The sequence below is a fragment of the Echinops telfairi genome, unplaced genomic scaffold (assembly GCF_000313985.2).
Source record: "Echinops telfairi isolate 266 unplaced genomic scaffold, ASM31398v2 ScPeMD7_7469;HRSCAF=8507_1, whole genome shotgun sequence".
Taxonomy (NCBI): Eukaryota; Metazoa; Chordata; class Mammalia; order Afrosoricida; family Tenrecidae; genus Echinops; species Echinops telfairi.
The window spans coordinates 133,170,018-133,197,702 of NW_022111373.1; the positions used below are offsets into that span (position 1 = coordinate 133,170,018).

The 27,685-nt window shown below is 38.2% G+C and overlaps 1 protein-coding gene across 4 annotated transcripts in view; it reads left to right on the forward strand.

Annotated features, from left to right (window-relative positions):
* Positions 1 to 27,685, forward strand: part of CDH18 (cadherin 18) — a 653,448-nt gene that overhangs the window by 567,010 nt on the left and 58,753 nt on the right. For all 4 annotated transcript variants that reach the window (XM_045285189.1, XM_004698093.2, XM_013008043.3 and 1 more), the window contains exon 8: positions 26,439 to 26,575. In XM_045285189.1, the coding sequence (XP_045141124.1) occupies positions 26,439 to 26,575 (137 nt within the window). The remainder of the gene's footprint in view (positions 1 to 26,438; positions 26,576 to 27,685) is intronic.

Genomic DNA, 27,685 nt, shown 5'->3' on the forward strand with positions numbered 1-27,685 from the left:
CCTTACACTACCCATAGCCAGGCACCATCTAGTTCTGGTTTCAAAGTGAAAGAGGCCTTGGTTTGTGTGATTTCTTAGTACAGTAGACTAGTTTCTTCTTTGAATCTTTGGTTTCCTTTATTCTCCTTTGCTCTAGATAGAAAACGATCAATAATTGTATCTTAAGTGGCTGCTTACAAGTTTTTATGACTACAGATGCTACTACCTAAACTAATTGTGCAATGCTATTTTTATGAACTGTGTTATGCCAATTGTCTTAAGAGACTATGATCCGAAACCCTTTACATGAGTAAACTGATACTGCAAGGTGCTATGTCTAGAAATATACCTACATATGCATGTACATATACATACATCTACATTCCTATACATATATAGCATATATGTATATATATATCACTGTAGCAACACACATAGTTCAACTGTTAAAGTTACTATTATAAAAAGTATAACAAAATTCAATGTTATAGTTTTTATCATAATTGTCCTTTATTCTTGTGTCGCTCTCACTTTCTTTGTTTAACTTAGTTCATTTTTGTTGACTTCCTCCATATTGTATATCACTTTTTCCTTCACCAGAAATAACAGACCTATTGGATACTTGTCCTAGTGGTTCTGTGCACTGAGCATTGGGCTATTAACCATAGATCAGTGGCTCAAGCTCACCAACTGTTCGGGTAAAAAATCTGTCTGTTTACATAACTGTTTACAGTTTGGGAAACCTGGAAGAGCAGTTGGTTCTACTCTGTCCTATATGGTCCCTTTGATTTGGAATTCACTTGATAGCTGTGTTTGGTGTGGGTTTGACTGGCTAGCAAGTAATCCCCCCTTCATTCTACTGTCATCTCTGGTAATCCTCGCTGTGTGTTTTAACACCATCTAATATTTGTCTATTTGTGATAGACGTATTTCTCTCAGCTAATGTTCTCCGGATTCATCCATGTGATAAAGGATTTCAATGGCTCATCTTTCTTTGTAATTGCATACTATCAGTACACACACTGAGGTAGTTTCTATCGTTTTGCGATTGGCCATAATGATGATGAACAGAGATATGTGTGTGTCTATGGGTGTCACTACTCTTGTTTCTTTTAGTATATATAGCTAGAAGTGGAGTTTCTGGATCAAAATATATTTGAGTTTCTGTCTACTTGAAGACTTACCTCAGTGTTTGTGACATTTTCCCAGTCCGTCAGCAGTTATAAGAGCTCCAGTCATGTTGTTTCCTTTTGTGGGGGATTCCTTTCTTCTGTGGGCTGGGAAGCCCGCTGCTCTGCCTCGCCATCTCAACACTGCTCCTCCGCTTTGCTTCTTGGCCTCAGTGTGGTTCCTCCGCTGGTAACTGTTGCCGCCGTCACTTCACGCAGGGACCCTGCACGTGTTGTGCAGGGTCATTCTTCTTTCTGGATGATCACTGAATTCCTCGCTTCCTGCTTCTGAGCTGGTTCTCTTAGAATCAAAGGCATAACAAAACCAATCAATCCTCTCTATAAGTGCGTTATACATTGTATTTGCATGATCGCACCCAGTTATTTGAAAGAAGTTACAAAGAAAGATTTAAACTGCAAGGATTTAATCTTACTTGGATTCTCAATGCTCATTCAAGCAACTGTCAAAAAATCAAATTATGCATTGTGTTTGAGGCATCTGTTGCACAAGGTAACTCTAAAGTATTCAAGAGCAAAGAATTCATTTTCAGGTCAAAGTTGTGTCTGCCTCCAGCCACTGTATTTTCAATTACCTCATCTGCATGAGAAAGTTGTGCATTGACTAAGGAATATCAAAATCTAACCAATGCATTTGAATTATATTAATGTCAAAGAATATTGAAAGTATCATGGACTGCAGTTAGGAAACAAAAGGTTTTAGCGGCCTCATGTACTTTTGAATCTGACAGCAGGAGAGACAAGTTACTGGAAAGGGAGAGCATATTTATTAGAGGAGAAAGGCCTTGAAATAAAGGAAAGCCCTCAATGAGCGTAATTGATACAGTGGCTGCAAAAATGAGTTCAAACACAGCAAGTGTGAAGATGGCGCATGACCAGGGAGTGTTTCATTCTGTCATGCATAGCTTCACTCTATTTCGAAAGTGACTTAATGGAACCTAACAATATAACAACAGAGAAAGCCACAGATTAAAGATCCAGGAGGAAGTCATTTCATTTCACCACACCTTACCTTTGTCTTCCTTATGGGTTTGCCTCTTTGGGCCTCTTCTTTTCCATTTAGAGTTGAAGATTAGTTATTCCATTTCATTCAAAATGTATAGATTTCTTTGAATCGGATTGAATTTTTCATAATATTAAGCTTCCATCCCATAAGCATGTCATTCTTTTCCATGCATGGTTCTCATTTGGTTACTTATAATCTTGTTTTGTGGTATTCCTTGTACAAATATTTAACATTCTAGGTTAGATTTATTTCTAAGTATGTTACTCTTTGAGTGGATATTGTCAACACTACATAATTTATTTATTTATTTATTTATGCCACTGTTCCTAATTATTATATATTTGTATGAGATCATTTTATTGGGGGCATGAACAGCTATTCTAACAATCCATGCATCAATTGTATCAAGCGTATTCGTGCATATGTTGTCCTCATTATTTTCTAAACATTTACTTTCTATTTGAGCCTTTGGTATCAGCTCCTCTCCCCCCACCCCTGACCCTTGTGACCCCTTAGTAAATTATAAATTATTATTTTTTTCATATTTTACATAGATACTTTCTCCCTTCCCCTATGGCTTCTCCCACCTTCCCCCTACCCTCTTGGTATCACTATTCCCATTTCTATCCTTGAGGGTTTTAGCTGACCTGGATTCCATGTGTCGTGGGCTCTCCTCTGTACCTGTGTACATGCTTTGATCTAGCTTGCAGTGAAAGGCAGAATTGGGGTCACGATAGTGGGGGTGAGGAAGCCTCAAGGAACCAGAAGAATATTGTGTTTCATGGATTCTATACTGACTCATCCCTTTCTTGCCACCCTGCAGTGAGGGGATGTCCCATTGTATACAGATGGTTTGGGGTCTCTGCTCTAACCCCCCTCATCCTCAACAGTATTTTGTTTGTTTGTTTGTTTGTTTTGGGTGTTCTGATTCCCATGATCGCACAAGCTATTGTGCTTCTTCCATGTAGGCTTTGTTGCTTCTAAGCTAGATGGCCGCTCATTTACCTTCAAGCCTTTAAGACCTCAGATGCTATATCTTTTGATAGCTGGGCACAATTAGCTTTCTTCACCACATTTGCTCTCCCCCAGATTGGGAATTTATGTGAAGTTGTCTTCTGTTCCTATTCTTTGTTTGATCTAACTTTTTTTATGCTTCTTCTTGCTCTTCAAGGTTCTAAGAGTATATTTTATTAGTTTTTTGGTTCTTTACTATAGAGGGCACCATGGTATGTCTGACTAACCAGGTGTCTCCATCTCTCTCCACATGAGATCCATGACATCAGTCTCTGGATAGGAAATTTTATAGAAATAAGTATAATAGGCTGATATCTTTTTAAGTTTGAATGTTGGTTGACATATTAGCCCCTCATACATTTGGTTATGGGAAGGGCAGTTCTTATGGAAAAGTAAAAGACAGCATAATGTGGGAATAGCCCTCTCCTCTAGTTATCAGGAGGAAGGAGTCCTTAGAAAGGGACACCAAAAAAAAAAAAAAAAAAAAAAAAAAAAAAAAAAAAAAAAAATAAAAAAAAAAAAAGAAAGGGACACCATGCGTGGTGAAGTAGAGGGAAAGCATAGTAAGAGGAAGATTTTCAACCAGATGAACTGACTCAGTGGCTGTAACAATGAGCTCAAATGTAACCACAATTGTGAAGACGGTATAGGAGCAGGTGGCATGTTATTCTGTGATACCTGGCATTGTTATAAGCTGGAACTGTTTAATGGCACCTGAAACAACATCTTACCTCTAACAGACTCCTATGTCTGATATTTTAGGTAGAGAGCTCTTCTACTCGTGCCCCTCAAATTGGAAAATCAATATGTCTCTTGAGTTGCCTTAAGATGATGCGAAGCAATGTGCCTCAAGTACCTATGAGTGTGTCTAAAGCGTATTGACTAATATTTGTGAGCCCGTGTAGAGTGTTGAGTTGGATATGAATTCCAAAGATGGGAAGACCAATGCTGGAATGTCAAATTTGAAAATTACTAGCTCTGTGATCTTATGATAGATCTTTGACCTCAAATTCCTAAAATATGGGAGAAGAAATACAATGCTTTCCTGGTGTGTTACTATAATTCAATTGGATTAAAATGAAATATCTAAATGCCAAATACACATTAAATGCTCACTAAGTAATATTTTGTAATTTTAATATGACATACAGTAATGATCACGAGAACCCTGCGGGCATTGTAGGTGACTCAAGGCTAGCAGGTGGGACCCATCAGCTGTGCTGTTTCTAGCACGTGGGAACCATCTAGCAGGATAGCAGGTGGGAACCATCAGGCTATGTGTTTCCGTAAAGACGGCCAGGCTCAGAAACCCTCTCAGTCAGAATAGACTCGATGACAGTGGTTGGTTGGTAGCATAATTCTGGAATTTTTTTTTTTGGTGTGTAACCTTGAAAATAAATGCCCCAAAAAGTGTTAAAATGTATAAAATATTTTGACTTCTTTTTTTCTATACCTGTGTATGAACCTAAGGTCCTAAAAGTTTAAAACCCTTAACAAATGGGTCTGCTTTTTTGCTACCTGATATATATTCTTGCTCTCTTTAATTTACATCCACTTTGACAAAAGGTAATATGCTAAACATCCTCTTTGGTAGCAATGTACTCCTTGGAAAGGCTTACAATTCCTGGTCCTGTAAGTATGATTATTTCAGTTAAAAAAATATCCATAGCAACCGTGCATGGAGAGGGAACAATTTTCTGTGCCCAAATGTGTGTGCTCAACTATTGTGCTACATCTGGGAGAACAGAAGACATTGCAACTCCTCGCTCTTACTGAGAACAAGAGCCAGACATTGATTGAAGATGGAGGAGAAGCAAAGTACACACAATAACATGTAAGACTCCAATTTTAGAAAGCAATCTTCAAGGAAAGAATAGAAAAGTTTTCTGCTACATTTTTCAGCCAGAGGGAAACCTACTCTGCCTTAGCAGTTTGCACAATGCAGTATTTTTAAATAGACTTTAATATACACCTATGTGTTATTCACCTACCTATATTTAAAACGTCAGGGTTATAAAAGGTTTTTAGAGTTGAGGTTAGTCTTACAAAAGGAGTTAATATCATAAAATGATTATTCTGTGTTGTGAGTATAGTGTGAAAAGGTTTAAAAATCTAGGAAAAGACTGTTTTGAAATTCAAATTTGATCAACATAATGTATTTGTGTGTGTGTGTATGCTTTAATTTTAAACAGGTGGGAGATATTTTCAACTGATATTTCTAGAATGTATCATGTCAGGATGCACAATAATATACCTCCAAAAGTCTGAGACCTAATTGTTTGAAAGCCTTGCTTAGAAACCCCATCCCGTGTTACAGATGATAACGTTCTGAAGGACATGTGTATGGAGTAAGTGTCCCCAATGTCTGCTGAAAGGAATGATTAAGTTCAGACCTGTTATCAAAGTTAGGGGTCAGACAATCACAGGAGACAGGAAGGAATGTTCAGTATGTTGTGCATATGAGGAGTTTGGGTTCCCTGCAGAGAAATGGCAACTAATGATATTGGAGAGAGAAGTAGAGACAGATCACAAAGATGCCCTGTTCTGAGCAGGGAGCTGTGAAATACATCTGCACAAAGAGCAACACTAATGACAGAAGGAGGAAAAAAGTGTGTGTGTGTGTGTGTGTGTGTGTGTGTGTGTGTGTGTGTGGTGATGGGATGTCTTGAGTCAATAGAATCAATGACAGGAAGGTTTGCATTTCAAAATAACTTGTAATAAAATTCCAAAACTTTATGGATTACATGTCCAAAGACAAGTCAGAAAGGGAGAAATTGTGGTCAGGATAAAATTCTTCAACATTTCTTTTTACAACCCACAAATATGAAAATTCCTGCTTCACATGGAGCAGTGATTCTCCCCAAGGTTCAAAAGTACTCTCTGTGGGATATTTAGCAACCCCTGGAGATGTTTGGGGGTATCATGACTCAGAATAACCAGGTTGCCACATCGAACGCATACAACCCTGAGATCTGCCAAGGATTCTACCAGACACAAGGCAGGTCCTTCAACAGCAACGACAACAAAAATGACTATTGGGCACAGCATGGCAACAATGCAGAGGAAGAGGAAGCCAAGTCGTGAGTAAGACAGACTGGAGGGTAGATTGGTAGGGTTAAAATACTAATTATATTTGACAATCGACATTTTGAAAGATATTTTGATAAATACATTGTCAGCATATGTGTTTCATATACTTTCATAATCAAAAAAATGTTTCGACCAATCTCATTTATTTTATTTATTGATTAATGTATATATTTGAAGTGAACTTGTATGTCACTCCAAGTCCACTGCAGTTGACTTTTCCTGCTTTTTCAAACACTCCAACCCAAATTTAGATCCGAGGGGTAAGGAATTTGGATGGATTTTGTTGTTCTTGTTTTAATCATGGAACATTTTATAAAAGTATACAGATAATTGACAGAAATAAATATACAGAAAATGTATAAATGAATAATTATTTATTGATACAGATAATTGACCTATTTTATTATTAATCATCTAAATAATTGCCCTATGTCATTGGGATCACTAAATATCCCCTGCAAGCCTGTCAGAGTTAGGCAATGGTCTGCTAGCAGCAAGAGAAGTGGTTTAAAACCACCCACTTCTCCACAGGCATAAAGGTGAGGCTGTCTGCTCACATGAGGGTGTGTGCAGTGTCAGAAGCCCTAGGAGAAGTTGTTCTCTGTCTTACATGCCCTGTGTAGCTACTATGATTCAGAATTGACTGGACAACAATGGGTTTGGTTTGGTTTGGGAGCTTGGCATACTGATTAAGGTGTTCAGTTGCTAAAAAAAAAAAGGGGGGGATTGGCCCAATGGAACAAGATTACTCAACTTCTACCAATAAGGTGGATGGCTAGAACTTAGCAGTAGCTCAGTGAGAGAGAAGGGCTGGTAGCCCTCTCGGACACACCCTGTAGCTTTGGAAACCCTAGGAGGAGTCCTACTCTGTCATGGAGTGTAACTCACATGCATTAATAACTGACTCAATTCAACACGTTTCAGAAATATGTCACATCCTCCAGGTTGCTGGATGAAAAGATGATCTGAATATTGGCTGACATGCTTACATTGAGATGCATAGTGTATTTGCATATGCATTGCTTTTTCACTCAGCTTTATTTTTGTTCAACACCTAAAAAGAATCCTGCCAAAGAAGCCTTAAAATAATCAGATTCCATAGCTGGTATTTGGGGGCATAATTTACATACTATTTATTCTTGATTTTAATAAAAATGTGTCATTCCTGGGGGCTTCTAGGTGCAATGAGTGAATAAAAACACAAGTCATTAGGAAACACAAAAGCAAGCCTTATATGTTCACCTTTCTTAGGGAGCCAATGTTTGTACTAATTAAGGAAAAACACATTGAAAAGATGTACCGTGCAATGTGCCTTGAAATGCAATTAACTGCACATTTGTGGAATTGGTAACAAAAGACAGTTTGAGTCTGAGAGGCATTTGTTGAGAGCTCTTGATTCAGTCTTTGTATTTCAATTTGCTAAACTATTAGTAACTCTTCCAATTCTAAGAGGATTCCATGTCTAGGTTTGTCTTTTTCAACTCCAAACAAGGATGTGACATTTGTAACAATATCACAGTTCTCTTTTATATACACAAAATTAGAACCAGATTGCTTCCTAATCATAAAGAAACTTTGCTTTGACTAGACTACATTCTTTGCTGGCATAATGTAAAGGAAGTTCTGTAACTCCCCATGGTTATTATTGAAAAATAAGCAATAGGATGCTGGATTTGAGAAAGTACAGCTTTTAGAAAATGTAACCTTGTACCATGGAATTCCTCCACTCTTCTGTTTGTCACATTGCTGTAACTTTTTATAGGAGTGGAAAGGCTTATCTTGCTCCTACACAGTGCTTGGTGGTTTCGACCTGCTGATCTTGTGGGTGGAAGGCCACTATGCCACCCAGGACTCCTTGTAATGGCCACAGCCCAGCGTCAAAGAGAACATTACAAACTATATCTCTTTGTAACTGCTATTGATTGCATACACCTACAAGGAAAATCAGTTGGTGTAATTATTATTCAAGTATACCACTAGGACCAGGGATGAAAAAAATGGAAGAATACCAACACCTTCTCCAATCTAGAACTGATCAAGCATGCAATCAAGATGCACTGATAATTACTGGTGAATGAAAGGAGAAAGCTGGAAACAGCGGAAAGATCAGAAGTAAGAAGATAAATTGATGATATAAATGAAATTGGAAATCACAGGATAGAATTCTGCAAGGCTGACAACTTCTTGATGGCAAATATATTTTTCCAACAACATGAACAGTGACGATAATAAATCACCAAATGAAATACACAGAGGTTGTCTACATTCATGGGACAATACAAGGCAAAATCTCAATATCATCAGTCCAACTGTAGAATAGGACATGAATTGTTCATGTGCATGTTCAGGTTGAAGGTGAACAAAATGAAAACGAATCTAGCAGAACCAAAATATGACCTTTGAGCACACCTCACCTGAATTAGAGAGCAACTCAAAAACATATTTGACCCATTTAGCATGAATGATGGAATGGCAGATAAGTTGTGGTGTGGCACCGTGCAATTAAAACATGAAGAAAGCAAATGGTCAGCAAATAGACACAAAAGAAATACAACCAAATCGATCTGAGAAGAGGCTCTGAAAGCTGCTCTTGGATGTAGAGTAGCTAAAACAAACGGAAGAAATGATGACAACTGAACCGAAAATGTTAAATGGCAGCTTAAGGAGACAAAGTAAAATACTATAATGAAATGTGCAAAAACGAGATACAAATCAAAAGGGAAGAACACTATCAACTCAAGATGAACGAACCGAAGAAAAACGCCAGCTTTATCTGGCAAAATTGAAGGATTTTATATGGAAATTATTGAACGATGCAGACATTATCAACAATCATGAAAGGGAAATACACAGTCAATATAAAATGATTGACATCATTTCAAAAATGAACCTATAATGTTGACAAATGCAAACTGCACTGAAGGCTTTAGTGACTAACAAAGTTCCATTAGTTGACAGATTACCGATTGAACATAAACTGATACAGTATTGGAAGGAATCGCTAGTCTATGTCAACTAAAAATCAAAATCTGCTACCTAATTGTCTTAGTCTGGGTACTTTGGAGAAGCAAATCCACAGCAACTCATGTATAAGAGAAAGTTTTATGTAAAGAAAATGTGTATCACGAAAACATCCCAACCCAATGCTGCCCAAGCCCACAAGTCCAACATTAACCCATGATCCCAACACCAGTCCACAAAGTCCTCCACCTCACAAAACAGAGGCAATAACACCGACTGCAGGAGGAAAGCTGAGTCAGTGAACGACTAAGCATCTCAGCACTAGCAGGAGTCTCCACAGGGCTGCTCCAGCACCCAGGGCTGCATCGGGGTAGGTCCATGTGGCTTCTCCTTGGGGGTGTCTTGTAGGAAGTCAATCTTGCAAGCTGAAGCAGGGAACTTGCTAAGGCAGCTGCACCCTGGTGGGACCATCACAGGGCAAGAGACCCGAGAACTAGAAAGGCGAGGCTCACCACCCATTTATCCCTCCGCCTTTCAATTAGCCCCACATGTGATTATCGGCCAGGTTGGCACAACTAATTCACTAATGTATATTTGTGCCCATTCCATAGAAAGGTGCACCCAAAAAGGTGATAATTATAAGAACCTATGATTAAGGGCACATTCAAGTAAAATTTTGCTGAAGACAGTTCAGCAATGACTGCAACGCTGCATTGATTTGAAGCTGCCAGAAAGTCAGGCCGGGTTCAGAAGAGGACTTTGGAAAAGCGAGTGCCATTGCTGATGTCACATCAATCTTGACTAAAAGCAGAGTCCCAGCACCGCTGGAAACTTCTGCTTCATCGACTCTGCAAGGACATATAAGTCATTCAATACAAACCAACTGTGGATAGATCGCTTTATGAAGAATGGGGATTCCCGAATGCTTAACTTTTCTCACATAAAACTTGTACATGAAAGTATGATGAAGTTTGGTGAGCAGACAAAAGAATTCTGCATGGCTTAAAATCAGGAAGATGTACATCAGAGTATGTCCTTTCATCAAACTTATTCAATCTACATAATGAGCATGTAATCTGAAAAGCTGAAGATAGCAGTACCAGGATTGGGGTAAGGTTTATTAAAAACCTGCATAGGCAGAGGGTACAACTGTGTTTGCTGAAAGTAAAGAGGACATGAAGCACTTATTGGTAAAAATCAAGGACCAAAGCCTTCATTTAGGATTGCATTCCAATGTAAAGAACACCCAAATGATCACAATAAACAGAGAAAGTATTGAAGTCATCAATGATTTCATTTCACTAGAACCCATAACCACCCTCATGTAAGTAGTTGTCAGGAAATCAAACGTCATTGCATTGGCCAAATGGACTGCAGGAAATCAAGTTAAAATCTTTGTTTCCTTTTTTAAATCACTTTATTGGAGCCTCTTTCAGCTCATAACATTCCATACTTAAATTGGATAAAGCATATTTGCACATCTGTTGCATCACCATTTTCTAAACATTTACTTTCTATTTGAGCCCTTGGCGATTGAAAGTCTTGAAGAGTACGGATGTCACTTTGAGGACTCAGATGGTCCTGACACAAGCCTGATGTTTTCTATTGTCTCTTATGCCTGCGAAAGCTGGACAGTCATTATGGAAGACTGCAGAGCAAGCGATGCATTCGCACGATGGTGATGACAAAGGATATTGAGAGTACCACAAACTGCAAGAAGAACAAATACCTGGAGAAAGTGCAGCCAGAATGATCCTAGGACGTGAAGGTGGCGAGACTTTGTGTCCCCTGTTTTGACTCTGCTGTCAGGAGAAACCAGCACTTCTAAACAAACCATATGCTTGTAAAGTAGAGTCAGTGAAAATAGCAAGACGCTGGGTGAGCTGTATTGACACATTGGCCGCAACAAAGGCTCCATAGCATTTCTAACTCTCAGAATTATTCGATTCCTTGATCCCTTATTTGAAAACAGGAAGAAACCTCACAATTCTTCTGCAGAACTTTTATTTCTTGGCAGAGGGAAGTTTTGATCCAGCAAGCTAAAAAACTTTCCAAAATATTTATGCTTATGTGCTTCCTCTTTTATTTAACACAATATCCTATCTATCAGGTGGCAAATGATCCTTATGGTTTTTTTAGTAAGATTATTTACTGAATGCTTGACTTACAGACTAAATAATATCCCCAAAGGAAACTAAGGGGACCTTGACAACTTTAATGAAGCTGAACTATACTGCAGGTGTGAGAATTTTTGTCAAGCTAAAGAAGAGGCCAAGCTGCTGTAATATCCCACAGGGTTCGTATTGATTAAATTTCATGGCAGATATTGATCATTGCCAGGAAAATTATAAAAAATAGCTACTTGGGGGTAAACGCTAAAAGAAATTCACATGCTGAACTTGCAGTATCTAAAGTGTGACAAATGAAGGAAGCCTCTTCTACTTTAAACGAAGGGATGCTTCTCTAAGGTAAATCACTGTAAAGATACATTTCCACTACATAGGTTTCAAATTAATTACTTTTGATGAAATGAACAGGCTGTAATAAAAACAATAAGTGCCTCTGAGAAGTGAAATTTTTATTGAAATAAAATAATTAAAAATATCTTGCAACGCACTTTATAAGACTAGTAATTATCCTGAGTTTATACCTACATAATCAAAGGGATATTGAGTGCCAAGCAATGGACCAGGTGATATGTTGAGAGTATTTTCTGTATTCAAGCATATACTTGAATAAAGACAGTCATTACTGAGATGGATTGCCTTCCATGCCCTTAACTTCTCTGCCAATGCATTGATCCATAAAGTCGTTGATCATTAAAAAATCCAAGTAGTGCATGTTCATCTAATTTCAATGAACATATCTTCTTTTCACTTGTTTCTTTGCTTTTAAACTTTAGAAGCATGACACTTTTGAAGACACCAAATGACAGAACAGAGTAGCTGTGGGAATAAACAATAACTCAGATTTAGAAATTCAAATAGCAATTCTAAAACAAGATCTCCAGCACTGGTTGAACAAATCATTAATAGTCATGTATTGCCAGTGTGAAATTAGAAGGATATTGGGGCAATTAGAAGTCAGTGCAGTGGGTTAAGCTTTGTACTGTTAACTAGCAACCAACCACTCCACTGGAGAAAAGTGAGGCTTTCTACTCTTTAAAATTTACAGCGTCAAAAATCCCAGTTCTATTCTGTCCTCTCTGACAGTGGATTGTTTTGGTGGTGGTGTTGCTAAGGATTAGTGGAAAATATAATCTGTCATGAGCTAACTACATCACTTCTAGTCTGTTATCGATGGAGTTACCATTATGTGCTAAAAGGTGTACAGAGGAATATGTTGGTCATTGATGATGTAGCTTCTTAAATGGCAGTTAGTTAAGAGATGTTTTCCTGATGTTTATTTCACATGCATGAAATAAGTATAGAGTGGTATTAGGAATATACTATTGTACCAGAGTGATCCCATTAGAATAGTTATATCATCAACCTCAACAATCCCTGCCCCCTAGGGAAGGGTCACATGTGTTTTCAGTTTGGTCCCAAACTGGAGTGGCACTTAACTCTTAAAATCAACTTGCAGTCATAAAAATAAACTTTAAAAAATGGCATTTGTGTTATTAGTCAATACCACTGAGTTCTAGTTCATAGTGGCATCTCGTGTGCAACAGTATGAATCACTGCAAGATCCGGAGCCACATTCACAGTGACTCTTAGGGTTAAGCCTCCTGTTGCCGCTCTTGTGTGAATCCAACCCACTGGGAGTCTTCTTTGGTCTCGTTGACCTTCTGCTTAAAGTCCTAGCATGATGTTCTTCTCCAGAGACCGAGCCATCTTGATAACATGCCCAAAATATGTGAGGTGAAGTCTCACCCTCCTCACTTCTAAGGACCATCTGAATGTATTTTTTCCAACCCAGATTTATTCCTCCCACAGGCATGCAGGTTGCTGCTGTTCTTAGGAGCCGCAGAGTCGGTTCCAACCCACAGGAGCACATGCACAACAACAAAATCTGCTCCTCCATGCACCATCCTCCCAACTCTTCCTAAGCTGGAGCGCGTCGTTGCAGCTACTGTGTCAAACCATCTTGTCAAGGGGCGTCCTCTTTTGGGCTGTCCCTCTGTTTCCAAGCATGATGTCCTTCTCCAGGGACTTGTCTCACCTGACAACATGTCCATAGTGTGTGAGATGGAGTTTCACCATGCTTGCCTCTAAGGAGCACTTCTGGCTATATTTCTTCCAAACCACGCTTGTTTTTCCCTTTGGCAGATCATGGTATGGGCAATATTCTTCGCCCCCACCACAATTCAAATGCACCAATTCTTCTTCCGTCTTCTTTAATCAAGGAAGCCGGGCCATGGTATAGAGTTAATATTCTTCAGCAATACAATAGTTTGTAGTCATTAGTTCTGTTTTGGTCTTATTCACTACCCAGTGTTTATGATTGAAATGCCATGGCTTAGTTCAGGCACATATCTTCAAACAGACATCTTCAAGCAGACTTCTTGGCTCTTCAACACTTAAAGGAAGCCGTGGCAGCAGATTTAGCCCTTGCAAGATGTTGATCGATTTCAAGATGACTGTTTCTGTGCCCTTGGACTGTGGATTCAAACAAGAGGAAATGCTGGACAATTTCAATCTTGTATTACATCTTTAAATTACTTCTAGAACTGACTTATGAAATTCCATACTAAGTAAAAGTGTAATCTTTGATTTTAAAAAAATGTAGTTAGCTTTTGATAAAAAGGGCACAATTACAGACCCTAAAGAAATACAATATAAATTTTGAATTATTGTAATTAGTTATAAAGAATTTATCCAGACTTCTATAAAATCCATACTTTGATAAAAATTGTCTAGATCTAAAAACTTGCCTACCTAAATAGGAATATATATATGTGTATGTGTATTTGTATGTATATATGTATATATACATATACATATAAATTTATTGACCTGATTATACCAACCTACTTTGTATAGAAATTTTAAAAATTATATAATTTTATATATTATAGAAAATTGAAAAAATATGGAATACCTTAATGAATCTCATGATAAATATTAACAGGTGCTGGAATATAGTAATCAATGGGTTGATCACTTCATGCATTCACTTATGACACTAAGTGAATTACAGCTATGAAGTTATGAGTGGAAGAAAAACAATTTCATTCGCATATATTATCCAAAATAAAATTGACTCATATGCATTGACCATGAAATTAAAAGCATTAATTTATGTTTTTGTAGACATCATTCAGACACAGACTGTCATACAGGCTATTTATGTGGAGACGCTGATTCATTCAACAGTCACCATTATCTGGAACCCAGTAAGATCCCTGGCGGTGTAGGGGTTAAGCGTTGGACTCTGACCCGAGGGAGAAAGGCTGGGCTTACTACTTTTCCATGAACAGTTATGATCTCAGAAACCCTCTGGGGCCGGCTATGAGTCAGCACTGACTAGACGGCAGAGTTTTTGAGTATATACAGCATTGTAAGAGGAAGAAACCTCCAGCACTTACTATTTGAGAACCTTCTCATAAAAAAAAAAAAACCTGATTCCCAAGAGAGAACAAGATATGAAACTTCCTTAACAAACAAATATTTGTTTTCATCCATAAAGGCCTATGATGTGATACTCAAGCATCCAAGATTGACATGCGTCACCTTACTTTATCCTCATCATAAAATGATGGCAGACAGATTTTTTTTCAGTGCCAAATGTAAGTAGAAGACAGATTACAAACTACTTAAAGGTATAAAGCTAATAATATATGATCACACTCACTGCCAGTGAGTCAATGCCAACTCATATTGACTCTGGGTTTCTGAGACTGTACTTGTTAACGGGAATAGAAAAGCCAGTCTTTCTCCTGCGGATCTGATGGTGGTTTTGAAATGTACATCATGCAGATGGGAGCCCACCACGGCTCCTACATGACACAGCACATATTAACAACAAATATACTTGGTTTTAAAACCAAAACCAGTGTTAAGTCAATAAGCTTTTCACACATAGAATGCACTTTTTAAAAAGGCAAATCTCCTTATGGTTCATCTTTACATACTGAATAAATCAAAGTCAGACATCTGAAATTTACTGCATGCTTAGGAAATCGGTGTATTGAGTGATTTTCATTAATTGGAAAGAGACTATTCCTACGCAATTATCTGAAAAGTCAGAAATCTGTTGTTCATACATCCACTGAATCGGTTTGAGTTAGTTTATTGCGCAAACCTGGCCGATAAACACATGTGGGATTAATTGAAGGGTGGAGGGATAAATGGCTCAGTGACCCTAGCCTTTGGAGTTCTCGGGTCTCTTGTTTTGTGATGGTCGCACCAGGGTGCAGCTGCCTTAGCAGTTCCCTGCTTCAGCTTGCAAGGCTGACTTCCTGCAAGATATCCCCAGGGAGAAGCCACATGGACCTACCCCGATGCAGCCCTGGGTGCTGGAGCAGCCAGGTGGAGACCCCTGTCAGCGCTGAGATGTTTACACATTCCCTGACTTGGCTTTCCTCCTGCAGTCGGCATCATTGCATCTGTTTTGTGAGATGGAGGAGGGCTGTGGATTGGTGTCAGACATATGGGTTAATGGGTTAATGTTGTGGGCTTGGGCAGCACTGAGTTGGTATATTTTCTTGATGCACACTTAACCTTTATATCAAACACTCTCTTTACTTCAGTTTCTATGGGTTTGTTTCTCTGAAGTACCCAGACTAATACACCTTCTTGCTGCCCTTTTCTATGTCCTCAAGAATCCATTGAATGGATAATATTCATAGATAATCAAATACTGTTGCTGTTTTTTCTATCTATGCATTTTACCTTCAAAAGTGTGGAATGTCTTAAACTTTGTCTAAAAAATGAAAAAGATCCCATCATTTCATCTACTTTTCAGCTACTGATCATCTCAATAGCCAACATGTCACATTTACTACAGTAGTAAAAATTCTACTATCCAGCTACTTTGCACTTTAAGGTTGTAAGTCTGCCAGTAATGAACACTGAGATCTCTGAAGAATTCTCTGTTGATGGCTCCTTTGTGCAGAGAAACAAAGCTCATATTGCCTAGTATTTCACCTCCTGAAAGGGTAAGTGGAGTGTGATCTCCTCCACTTGCCGGGTTGCCAGGCAGAGAGTGTGAGGGGCTAGAACAGGGCCAGGGGGTTAGGATGCTGCGGTACATGCCCTGGATGCCCATAAGTGACTGAAGTTTGGACAGTGGCTGGTGGTTGACTGAAGGTGGGCCATCATTGAAGCTAGGGAGGTGATGGGACCCTGAGGCTCAGCCCAAAGAGGAAGTATGGATGGGCTGGGCCGGGCCATGGTGAGGGGACCCTGAAAGGAGGTACTCAGATGTCTGGAGCCTGCAGTCCCTATATCAGCTGATCAGCACTGCAGTTCCTTCCACTTGCTCAAAAATCCCTTTATGAACAGGCCCAGGTGCAGGCAGGGCAGGTTCCCCGTGTGTGTGTGGAACTGTATGCGAGTGGTCAAGCAAAGCAACCAGGCCAGGCCAGGCCATGGCAGTCTTGGACCAATCTCTGGAGGGTTGAGTTTCATGAGGACCAAGGGGCAGAGGGGACCAGGGTTGCTACATGAAAGCAGAGGCTAACTGGGCAGAGTGGAGAGAGGGAGGCACTGGCTGCATACAACTTCCTTATAGCACCCAGATCCTCCTATCCATGGACAGGGAGCTCTTTGCATCTGAAAAAAAAAAACAAACCCAAAGGATATTTTGGGTTCATTGATAAGAAAGCTGAGGCAAACATCCAGAAAATATGGTGGGAGCAGAAGACAGAGGACACGTCGGTCATGGAGAACAGGAGGCACTTAGGGTATTCTGTACAGATATGAGGTGAGGAGATGTGGTCATCATCAATTTCTTCAAAAAGATACACTTTTAACATAACAATCCAATTTCTGAAATTTAACCATGTTGATAAGTGAGGAGCAGGTGCATATTCTTTCATCTATAATATTATCTGTCATTAGCCTCTGGTACTAATTTTTTAAAGCCCTGTTCAGAGGGATATTGGGCCCATGAAGGCTAGCTTCATAGCATTACCTTAATTATTCACTTGTACAGAATAAATCCTTTCATGGTTGGATGCTTTTTACACAAACAGAGTTGTCAGAGAAAATTTATAGTAACCATCACAGAGAACGTCAGTCACAAGTTTTCCAGAATAATACATATCTTGATACAGCATAAAGGGCATTGATGTAGCATGACCATGATTGTCTGCCTGTCAACAGTTCACCCATTTTGGTAAAGGTTTCTTTCACTTCTGAAGACAAGCAGCCATCTAAGTGACCTGTCACCTAAGTCCACATCGAAGAAGTACACCAATCAGTCACCAAAGGACTATAAATCTTATCCTCTGAAGTGGACAAAGGGAATAGTATCAGAGTCTAAATTGTGAGAATCTGGTTTGCAGAAGGCTATGGATGACAGTGGGAGCCCAAGAGACATTTGTAACATCCATGTAGGAATAAGCCTCCGGTGATTTCCCTCTGCCTGTATTCGAGGGATGGGAGGAAAGTAGTTACCAAATAGAGTGCACTGAAGAGATGACTATAGGAGATCAAAATTATAAACCTGACACGAATGGTTTAAACCTTGTCCGTTGGCCACCCTCCCCCTCTCCCTTCCAGGCACCTTAGGCCTGATCTGTTTTTCAACGTGGTCTGTATTCTGTTCTTTTTTTGTTAGTTCATATTGGGGTTGATCTCAGACGTGTTATCATTGTGGGTCATCCTCTTGAGTTTTTTTTATATGTTTTTTTAGTATATGAAACCCAGGACTGAACTTATGGGGACAGCAGGTAGACTGAGAGTTTCTGTGGGGTGGGAGGGTGAGCACAGGGGTGGGGTGGGTTGGGATAAAAGGGAGCTGACATCAAGGAGGCCAAGAGGAAAACATTGTTTTGAAACTGATTATGGCAGCAATTGTGCAATACTGCTTGGTGTGATTGAAATGTGGAATGATATATGTATTAACTCCTAATGAAATTGTTTTAAAAATAACGTATAAGGAGGTACCCTCCACCCCCCAAAAAAACAGAATTGTTTTGGGCATAATGGAGTTTTAATAGTAGACAAGCATCAAGCAGCTTACTCTGAACCAGTGCACCCAGTGGCATTGCCTGGGAAGGTGCTCTTTGGTCAGTGAATTCTTTCATAAAAGCAGTTTTGCTCAAACCTCATTTTGTGTGATGTCCGATTTAAGAGAACAGCATGCAGCTATGAAATTTTGTTTCCTGCTCAGGAAAAAAAAAATGCCACAAGGAATGTGATGTTGAACACAGCTTACAAGGACAGCTCCATGGGGAAAAACCCAAGTGTCTGAGTGGTTTTCTCATTTTAAAACAAGGTGAAATGTCAATTGATGACAGACCTCATTCTGGATGTCAGTCAACTTACCAAATGGATGGAAATGTTGACTTATAATGCATTTGGAGTTCTTTCCACCAGGCCGGGCTGTTAATCAAGTTTTCTATTTAGAGGTTCTGAAGATTGCGTAACAGCATGCCACCAAAAAAGGCCTAATTTGTGGCAGGCAGGGGACTGACTGCCTGTTGCCACCACAACAATGCACCTGCTTACATAGACATCTCAATGCACTGGTTTGGGGCAAAAAACAGCATTTCTTTTGCCCCATGCTGTTTTTTGACAGATTAGACTCCACCCCTTCATTCTTAATCCTCTCAAATCCCAAATGGACACCAGAATACGTAACTACCTCAGACTGCCCCCTTCTCAATTTGAGGCTTTCACATAACTCTTTAGCCATATATAATTTTCAAAAAACAATAATAAAAGTATATCTGAACCTAACTGAATAAAACTAAAATGCATACAATTCAATATTTACTACCCTCCTTTATATGTCATATTTTATAAGTGACAAAACAAAACTATCCTATGCCTAACAATTTCCATAGGTATTCCACCTACTTGGAAACTTGTTTAGGTCTAGTGCTTTCAGAGAAGCTTGACCTTCATCATTCGGTACCCTTGGTGCTTGCTCATATGCTACCAACTGAAATGGTGGAGTATCCATTAGCTCTTTTTGGTACAGTGACTATGTATCCTTTCCATATTCTTTGTATGTTTACTGTATCATTCAATATTTTGCCCACAGAAACTTTCCATATTGCAACTGGAAGCTTGAATTTTTTCTTGGGATTTTCCGTTTTAAAAACACTAGGTGTGCTCTTCCTTTTTTTGTTTCTAACTCCAAGCTTATGTCCAATTCATTATAACGTTTTACTTTATCTTCTAGAGCTGCTCTTTGAAATGTTGCATTTAGCTCTATGGCTTCATCCTTTCTTCTATTTGTCTTAGCTAATCTATGATAAAGAGCAAGTTTCAAGGTCTCTTCAGACATACACTTGATTGTTTCTTTCTTTCCTTTTCTTTATTTTGAATGACCTTTGGCTTTCTTCATGACTGATATTCATGATGTCCTCTTAGAGCTTATTGGGTTCCTGTCATTAGTGTTCAGTTTGTCAAATCTTATCCTGAGATGTTTTCAAAATTCAGGTAGGATAGATTGAAGGTTTTATTTGGGCTTTCATGGACTTTTACAAATTTTTTTCATCTTCAATCTTAACAAACATGAGAAATTGATGATCCATTCCACAGACAGCCCCTGGCCTGGATTTAGCTGTTGATATTGAGCTCTACTGTTGTCTCTAGTTACAGATATATGCAATTTGATTTCTGTGTACGCCAATTGAAAATGTCCATATGTATAGTCATCAGTGTGACCAGTTGTAGAAAACAGGCATTCCCTGTGAAAAAGTTTTTGGTCCTGCAAAATTCTACCATGGGCTCTCCATCTTTATTTCTGTCACCAAGAGAATATTTTACAGTTACTCTTCCTTCATCTATGTTTTCAACTTTTGCATTTTAATAACCAATAGTTGTCAATGCATCTTGATTGACTACTTTATAAATTTCAGAATAAAGGCATTGGTAGAAGTCTTCAATTTCTTTATCACTAGTTTCCTTGGTTGGTGTATAAAATTGAACAATATTTTTTATTGGATTTCTTTGAAGATGGGTAATGTAATCATATTACACACAGCATTATACTTCAACTTAGCTTAGATCTTGAAATATCTTTCTAGATAATGAATATAGCACCATTTTTCTTTATTGTGTCATTCCCAGCTTTCAGATGAATTAGTCACTGAATTCAGAGGAAGTAGCCACTGGAAATTTTATGAATATCATGTAAACATGGACAAATACTGAAAAATCTAATGAACATAACAGAACAATGTCAGTGAAAGTGCCAGCCGATGAGCCCCTAGGTTTAGAAGACACTCAAACTATCACTGAAGAAGAGCTGACTTTTCAAAATAGATGAAGCCTAAGGACTTGAATGGAGGATCATCTGTGGTAGTAAAGTCTTTGAGACCTCTATTTGCTGATGTGTCATGATTCAAAATGAGAATACACAACTGTAGATATCAATTAATAATTAGAAAATGAAATGTATGATGTGTGAACCCACAAAAATTGGAACTTGTCAATAATGAAATGTAACACATAAATATCAATATTATAGACATGAGTGAGTTCAAATGGACTGGTACTGACCATTTTGAATCAAATAATCATGTAGTTCACTATGCTGGGAATTACAGATTCAAGGTGAGTGGTGTCACAGTCATCATCACAAAGAGCATTTTATGATCTATCCTGAGATATAATGTTGTTCGTGGTAGGATAATAGCTAGATACATACAAGAAAATCCAGTCGATACAAATATTATTTAAATTTATGCACCAGCCAGTACACCAGCGTTGCAGAAACTGAATGTTCTACCAATGAGTTCTATCTGACATTGATCAAACATGCAATGGAAATGCATTGATAATTATTTGTGATTGGAATGCAAAAGTTGGAAGCAAAGATGAAGAAATAATAGCTACAAAATATGGTCTTGATGAGAGAGACTAAGTTGGAGATCGTATGGTAGAATTTTGCAAGAAAAATGACTATCTTATCACAAGTATTTTTTAACAACACATGGTGATCATACATGTGGCCTTCTATGGATGGATTACAAAAGTAAAATTGATTAAATCTATGGGAAAAGATCATGGAGAAGCTCAATATCAGCAGCTAAAACCAGCCCCAGGGTTTGACTGCAGAACAGATTATCAATTACCTATATGTCAATTCAGATTGAAGCTGAAGAAAATTATGTATATCTTCTAACCTCAATTTATGCTGGCTCATTTTTTAAGCTCCAGAATATAATCTAAATAGCAATCATAATTTTTAAAATTCCATTTCCTCAGGTTTTATTATAACACCATATTGGGAACAACATAACTTAGACAAATGTCTACTTAATTTTGTATTTGTGGTATCTTCCTGAAAATGTCAAATTAATATATTTTTGAAAATATATAAGTATTAATCATTAAATTCATAAAAAATTGCCATGAGTTGAACTGTGCCCTCTCTAAAACATATATGTCAAAACTGGTGAGGTTATGATTCCCAGGGTTATGTGTCTCTCTTCCATGTTGTGAGCAGTTATGTGTTTATTGTACATCCTATGTGCTCTATGTGATAGATACCCTGATTTCCATCTTTGATAATAAGGTAGTATGAGATTATATTAAAGAAGAGTAAATTAGGCTTACTATTACTAATGAGGCAGGATTCATTTGCAATATGTCATCTTTATATTCCCACATAATGGCCCTCCACAAAACCAAACTAACAGTCATTGAGTCAATGCGGACTCATAGAGACCCCTGGTGGGTCTCTGAGACTATAGCAGTTTATGGGAGTAGAAAGCCTAGTCTGTCTCCTATTGAGCTACTGTTAGTTTTGAACTGATTACCATGTGGATTGCAGCTGAACTTGTAACCACCACTAGGGCTGCTTCTATAATGGCCCTAATCCCATGCACATTGATTTCCCTGATATATATAGTTAATATCTTAGAAGAGACAAAGAGAAAGAAGGGAGCAGAGGAGTGGTCCTAACTTGCACAAAGAAACAAGAGCTAAGAGTACAGTGCATCCTTTGGACCCAGCATCCTGAGCTGAGAACTGCCTAGACTCAAAGGAACATTGATGTTCAGACATACATATTCATCTTCAAGAACGGTGGCCCCAATGGTATCTAAGATGAAAGCCTTCCTCAGACTGACATACAGACAAATCCGTCCCTATAGTTGGCAAACTAAATTCACACTGCTAGCCTTGTACCCTGTAAGAAAGTAATGTATGGGTTAAAGGCATCCACTTGGGGCATTCCAGCAGCACTAGTTAATTAAGACAGATATGAAGATGCTTTACTTATTTTTGAAGATTTGTGAAAAGATGACAAATGGATCTTTATTATGAAAATATCTGGAAAAAAAACCCAACGGACAACATTGTACCTTTTCATTTTGTTTGTTTGATAAACAGTTTATGGACCCTTGCCATTTCTAAATGTTAAACAACAAGCCTGCATGATTCTATATTTAAATTTTCAAAACAATTGTGAATAGTTTCTTTCTTCTCACATTTCTATTTCCCCTCTTTCTGATTTGTTTTAAAGAAATTATTTCAATGCCCGGGAAGAAATCCAAGGGTAGTTAAGTGGAACCATTTAGTTCTACTTCAGTCAAAATTCAATTGCAACTCCATGAATAAGACTCCTTGGGTCCAAACATCCCATAACATCTCTTCCTTGTTGTGCAGACTCCCCAGGAGAGAAGTCATTTGGAGAGTTAGGAGTAGAATAACATGAATCTTTGAATGCATGTCTCTCCACCCTATCACGACATCTATCGGGTCTCTATTTTTCAAGCACGAGTTCTATTATTTAAACAATTTCTAGTCTTTGAAACAATTATTCTTCTAAATCCCAATAGAAAGCATATTTACGCAGAATGCATTCCCCTGCTGAGGAAAGCCCAGTGTGAAGTGTCTGAAGCAGTGAAGATGGTGCTGATAGAGACACTGCATGATTTCAGATCTTCCATTTATTTTAAACATAGAAGCCTCCACTTGTCTCCAGGTCGAGGGTTTTGAAGTGATCGGATTTCGCACCTGAGCACTATGCTGCCATATCCCACAAGGTTGTATTTTCCTGGAGCAGCATACCTGTGCTTTCTGGAGCTTTGAGGCTGAATCATATATTTCAATTTCAGGATCATAACTTTCAGATATAGAAACAAACCTTCTTCTAGATTAATCAAGCTTAGAGAACTTTTTGAAAAGCAAGTTAGTAACAACTAAATGTAGATGCTACAATACAGATTTCCAGCTCTCCATGTTTAAAGGACGGGACTCTTTTCAGCTGATGAGACTTCTCCTATCTTTAAGGCTGTTCAGTCCGCCTCCTTAGCATCAAAGCACTAGGGGGAAGACATTACCAGTGGGTTATTATATGACATAACCTCATGTCAGATAAACCAAAATAGTTTCAAAGTCAGATGAAATCATGGTTTGAGAAAGCCCAATAGCATATTTGGGTCTCACAACTCTGTGGAGTCTCTAATTTCTCTTTACCTAGAAAGCATTATTTTACGCCACTACTTGTTTTCTTACCTAAAGCTCTTTTCCCAGATTCCATCTAGAGATGTTTTCAGAACAGTCAGTCTGCTTCATTTTTAGGGATACTCTGTGGTCTCAGGCTGGGGGATGTTAGTAATGGCCTTAGCCATGTCTGCGCAGTTATGCCGTGGGACAATTTTAGATTTCACACTTTAACAATAAGTCCCGCATATCCTGTTTGTGTGGACATGCCTTGTGAGAGGCATGAAGTTGTAGTGGAATTACACTACAATGTTTTTTTTGTCTATCAATCCTGGATCTCATATATAGAAAACAAAAAGAAACAAAAAAAATAACAACAATGATTAAACAAAACATAGAAAAACCTCAATGGAAGATATTACAAACTGAAACAACTTTAAAATGATTAAAAGGGAGATCAAATGATAAGGGGTTACATTTTAATTTAACTACATTTACATCTGCTATAATCAGCTTTACAATGCTCTCTGTCAGTTAGCACGGCGATTCACACCCCTGCACTGTGGTCAGAGGGGATTAACTGGAGGTTTAATTCATATGGGGACCTTGCAAATGGATTTGGATATCCACTGTCATCTGTAGCCTTCTGCAAACTGAAATTTCAGAATTCAACTCTGATACCATTCCTCCTTTAGATTTGGATTTTATGATTGACAAACTTTGGATCACACAGGCTGGTGTGTTTATTCTTTATGGACTTAGTTGATGCCTATGTAGAAGGCTGTTTGTTTTTAGACCAGCCTTTAAGACCTCACACTATTCTTTCTGATAGCTGGCAGCCATTTGATTTCTTCAACACACGAAAGGCTTGATACATTAATGTCTCCAATACCATACAAATCTCTTCTGAATCCACTTCTCTGATGACCTGATATATCATTTTCTTATCTTCATTCTCAAGATTTATCCAGTAAGTTGTCATGACTTAAATGATTTAATATATTCTAAATATATTAAATATACATAAATACATAATATATTAAATTATAAATAACATATAAACACATAATATAATATAATAAATACATAACTCTTATCCTTTTCTGTTTTATTGAAACACTCTTGCTAAATTAACAGTTCCCATCATGCCACATCCAATTAACTTTGACTACACCTCTCAGGAACCCCTGGGTGATACACATGGATCAAGTGCTTAGTTGCTAACTCAGAAGTTAGATGTTCCAGTCCTCCCACACATCCTCAGAGAAAGGTCTATGGTTTAATTCCAAGTAAAATCAGCCTCAGAAACTCTGATGGAACAGATTTCTAACTCTAAAACACCCGCAGTGGGACCAGCCAGAATCAATTCACGACAACGGGCTTACCTCGCTCGAACTCAGGGCAGATTTCAGAGCAGGCGTCAAGTCCTCTCCAGAGATGGCTCTGCTCTCGGCTTCTGAACCTCTCCCATTCTCCTTCTCTCTGGGGAAACACTTTCTTTGTACCAGAGATGCACCTTTTTGTCCACAGATGGTAGTTTTCTTTAAAATGCAAACTGTTGTCATCCTTCCGTGCTCAACGTACCTTTCCGTTTCTCTATACGTTCTACCGCTGAGACAGTGCCTGTTTCCTTTACCTTAAGCATTTGTGGATTTGTCTCGAATTTATATTTTCAGCAAACACTCTTGAGCATAACACCCGTATCTAGTTCTTCACTTTGTGTTCCATGTTTATGTAAGTGTCACCTAAATCACGGTGTATCAAGTTGTCGATTTCTCCCGGCTTTTCCTTCGGCACAGTTTGCATAACCTACGTACTGGCCATCTGCTACATTCACTCGTTGTAGCCCCGTGGATCAAACTCCCCGCCCCCCCGAGATACACACAAACAAAACCAAGCCTTTTATTTGCCTCAGACCTTTTATTCTCTCTCTCAACCTTTTCTGTGTCCAGCCCGAATATGTTCTTCTTGTGGCAGTGGCAGAGCACCGAGAAAACATGTGAGGTCTCATTCCTGAACCTTGGCATGAAAGAGTATGCTGCGCTTTCTTCTCATTCTATGACCCAAGCAGGTCCCAATCCAGCTGCATGTGAGGGAGTGCAGCGCAGGGCCATCAATTGGAGAGAGAAGCTAGTGGGGTGATTAGGCACACTGACGTCATTGGTTTATTTTACTCATTCTTGGACTAACTAATATGCAGTGGCAATGTTTGTATATTAATTTACAAATTTTATCTATAATGAATCTCCAGAGTGAATACACTCCTGACCTTTAGGGTGATCCTAAAGTTATTTGTACTTGTAACAATGTAAAATTTTATGCTTAGGTTTAACATTTTCCCTCAACATCCAATAGACTTCGGGCAGCTATTTTTATTTGTTCATTGTCTTACTAATGACTCAGTTCTCATCTAGTTTTATGCATGGACTGTGGCAAAATGGTGTTCATTAAATTTACTGTATATTTTGATTTAGTAATGGGGTTAGCCATTAAAAAAGGGTAGACAAAAAGTCATGGAACTAAGTTCTCTATAGGTTCTACATAGTTCCTCTTGAGTCAAATATTAAAATTTAAAGTTAATGTATTTAATTAAACACATTGTTGATTCACTTGTATTTTCTTTGCTATCACATCTCATGCAAAGAAACTTTACTTTTATTGTTTGGTGTTCTTTTCCCCATCTAGATACTTCATTGACTACAATGCTGAAGAAAACAGATTTTTCAACATTGATGCCAACACTGGTACCATTAAGACTACCAAAGTTCTTGACAGAGAAGAAACTCCATGGTACAACATCACAGTTGCTGCTTCAGAACATGGTGAACTTCTTTAATTTACATATCATAATAAAACATGTCACTTGCTGACAAAGACTAATACTGAGATTTCCTTGAGAGCAAAGCTCACACTATTATAATTTTTATGTCATATTTAGGATTGTGGACACAGTATAGTAGGTGGAATTACTCATTCTCTTATTCCATCTATAAGTCTTATATCATTCCCCTTGCTTTATCTATCTATATAATGTTTTTCAATCATGTTCACTGCCACCGAGTTGTTGCCAACTCATAGCGACCTTGTCTGTAGTTGTTGCCAACTCATAATGACCTTGTCTGTAGGAAGGGTAGAACTGCCCAGTGAGTTTCTGATATTTTAGCTGTTTACAGAAGTGGAAAGTCCTTTCTCCCAAAGAGCAGTTGGTGGTTTCAAACTGCTGACCTTTCATATTGCAGACCAACTCATAACCACTGTGCTACCAAGTCTCCTGATAGAGAGGCAGAAAACTGACCTCACAGAACGCCTAGTCACATCCTATAGAGGATTTGATGGTCTTCCAAATTGTAGGATTTACTTTGCCTTGTTCCTTACTCAAGGCATCAAGGTAATAGAAGGATGGTGGTTTATTTTATACTGAAGTTTAAGGGAAAGTTGGAAAGGACTGTTTTGCACTTGATGAATTTATCAGTAAAGCACAACTCTTCAAATTTCAGTAAACACATAAATATTATAGCCTTTAATAAAATAATACATTTTGGCATTTCACAAGGTATGTGTGGGCATTCGGAAGGAGAAATGTTTTAGAGGAAACCAAAAAAGATTATTGTTCCATCTTTATACCCTAGTAAAAGCTACATTCAGAAAAACACTAAATATCAATGCACATAGCCTGTGACTTATCCTATGCCTCATTTCAACTATGTAAGTTGGTTTTGATGTAAGTTGAACACATTGTTTAACGTTTTAATCATCATTGCTTTATTATAAGTATATTTATAAATCCAATCATTATTTGCTTTTGGAATGTTGAAAATATCACACATAAACTTACAGATATATTTTGCAACAGACATGGACACATGTATAATCTTAAAAATCAGAAGAGAAGAAATGAAGACCATCGTAATTGTGGCTCATCATAACCAAGA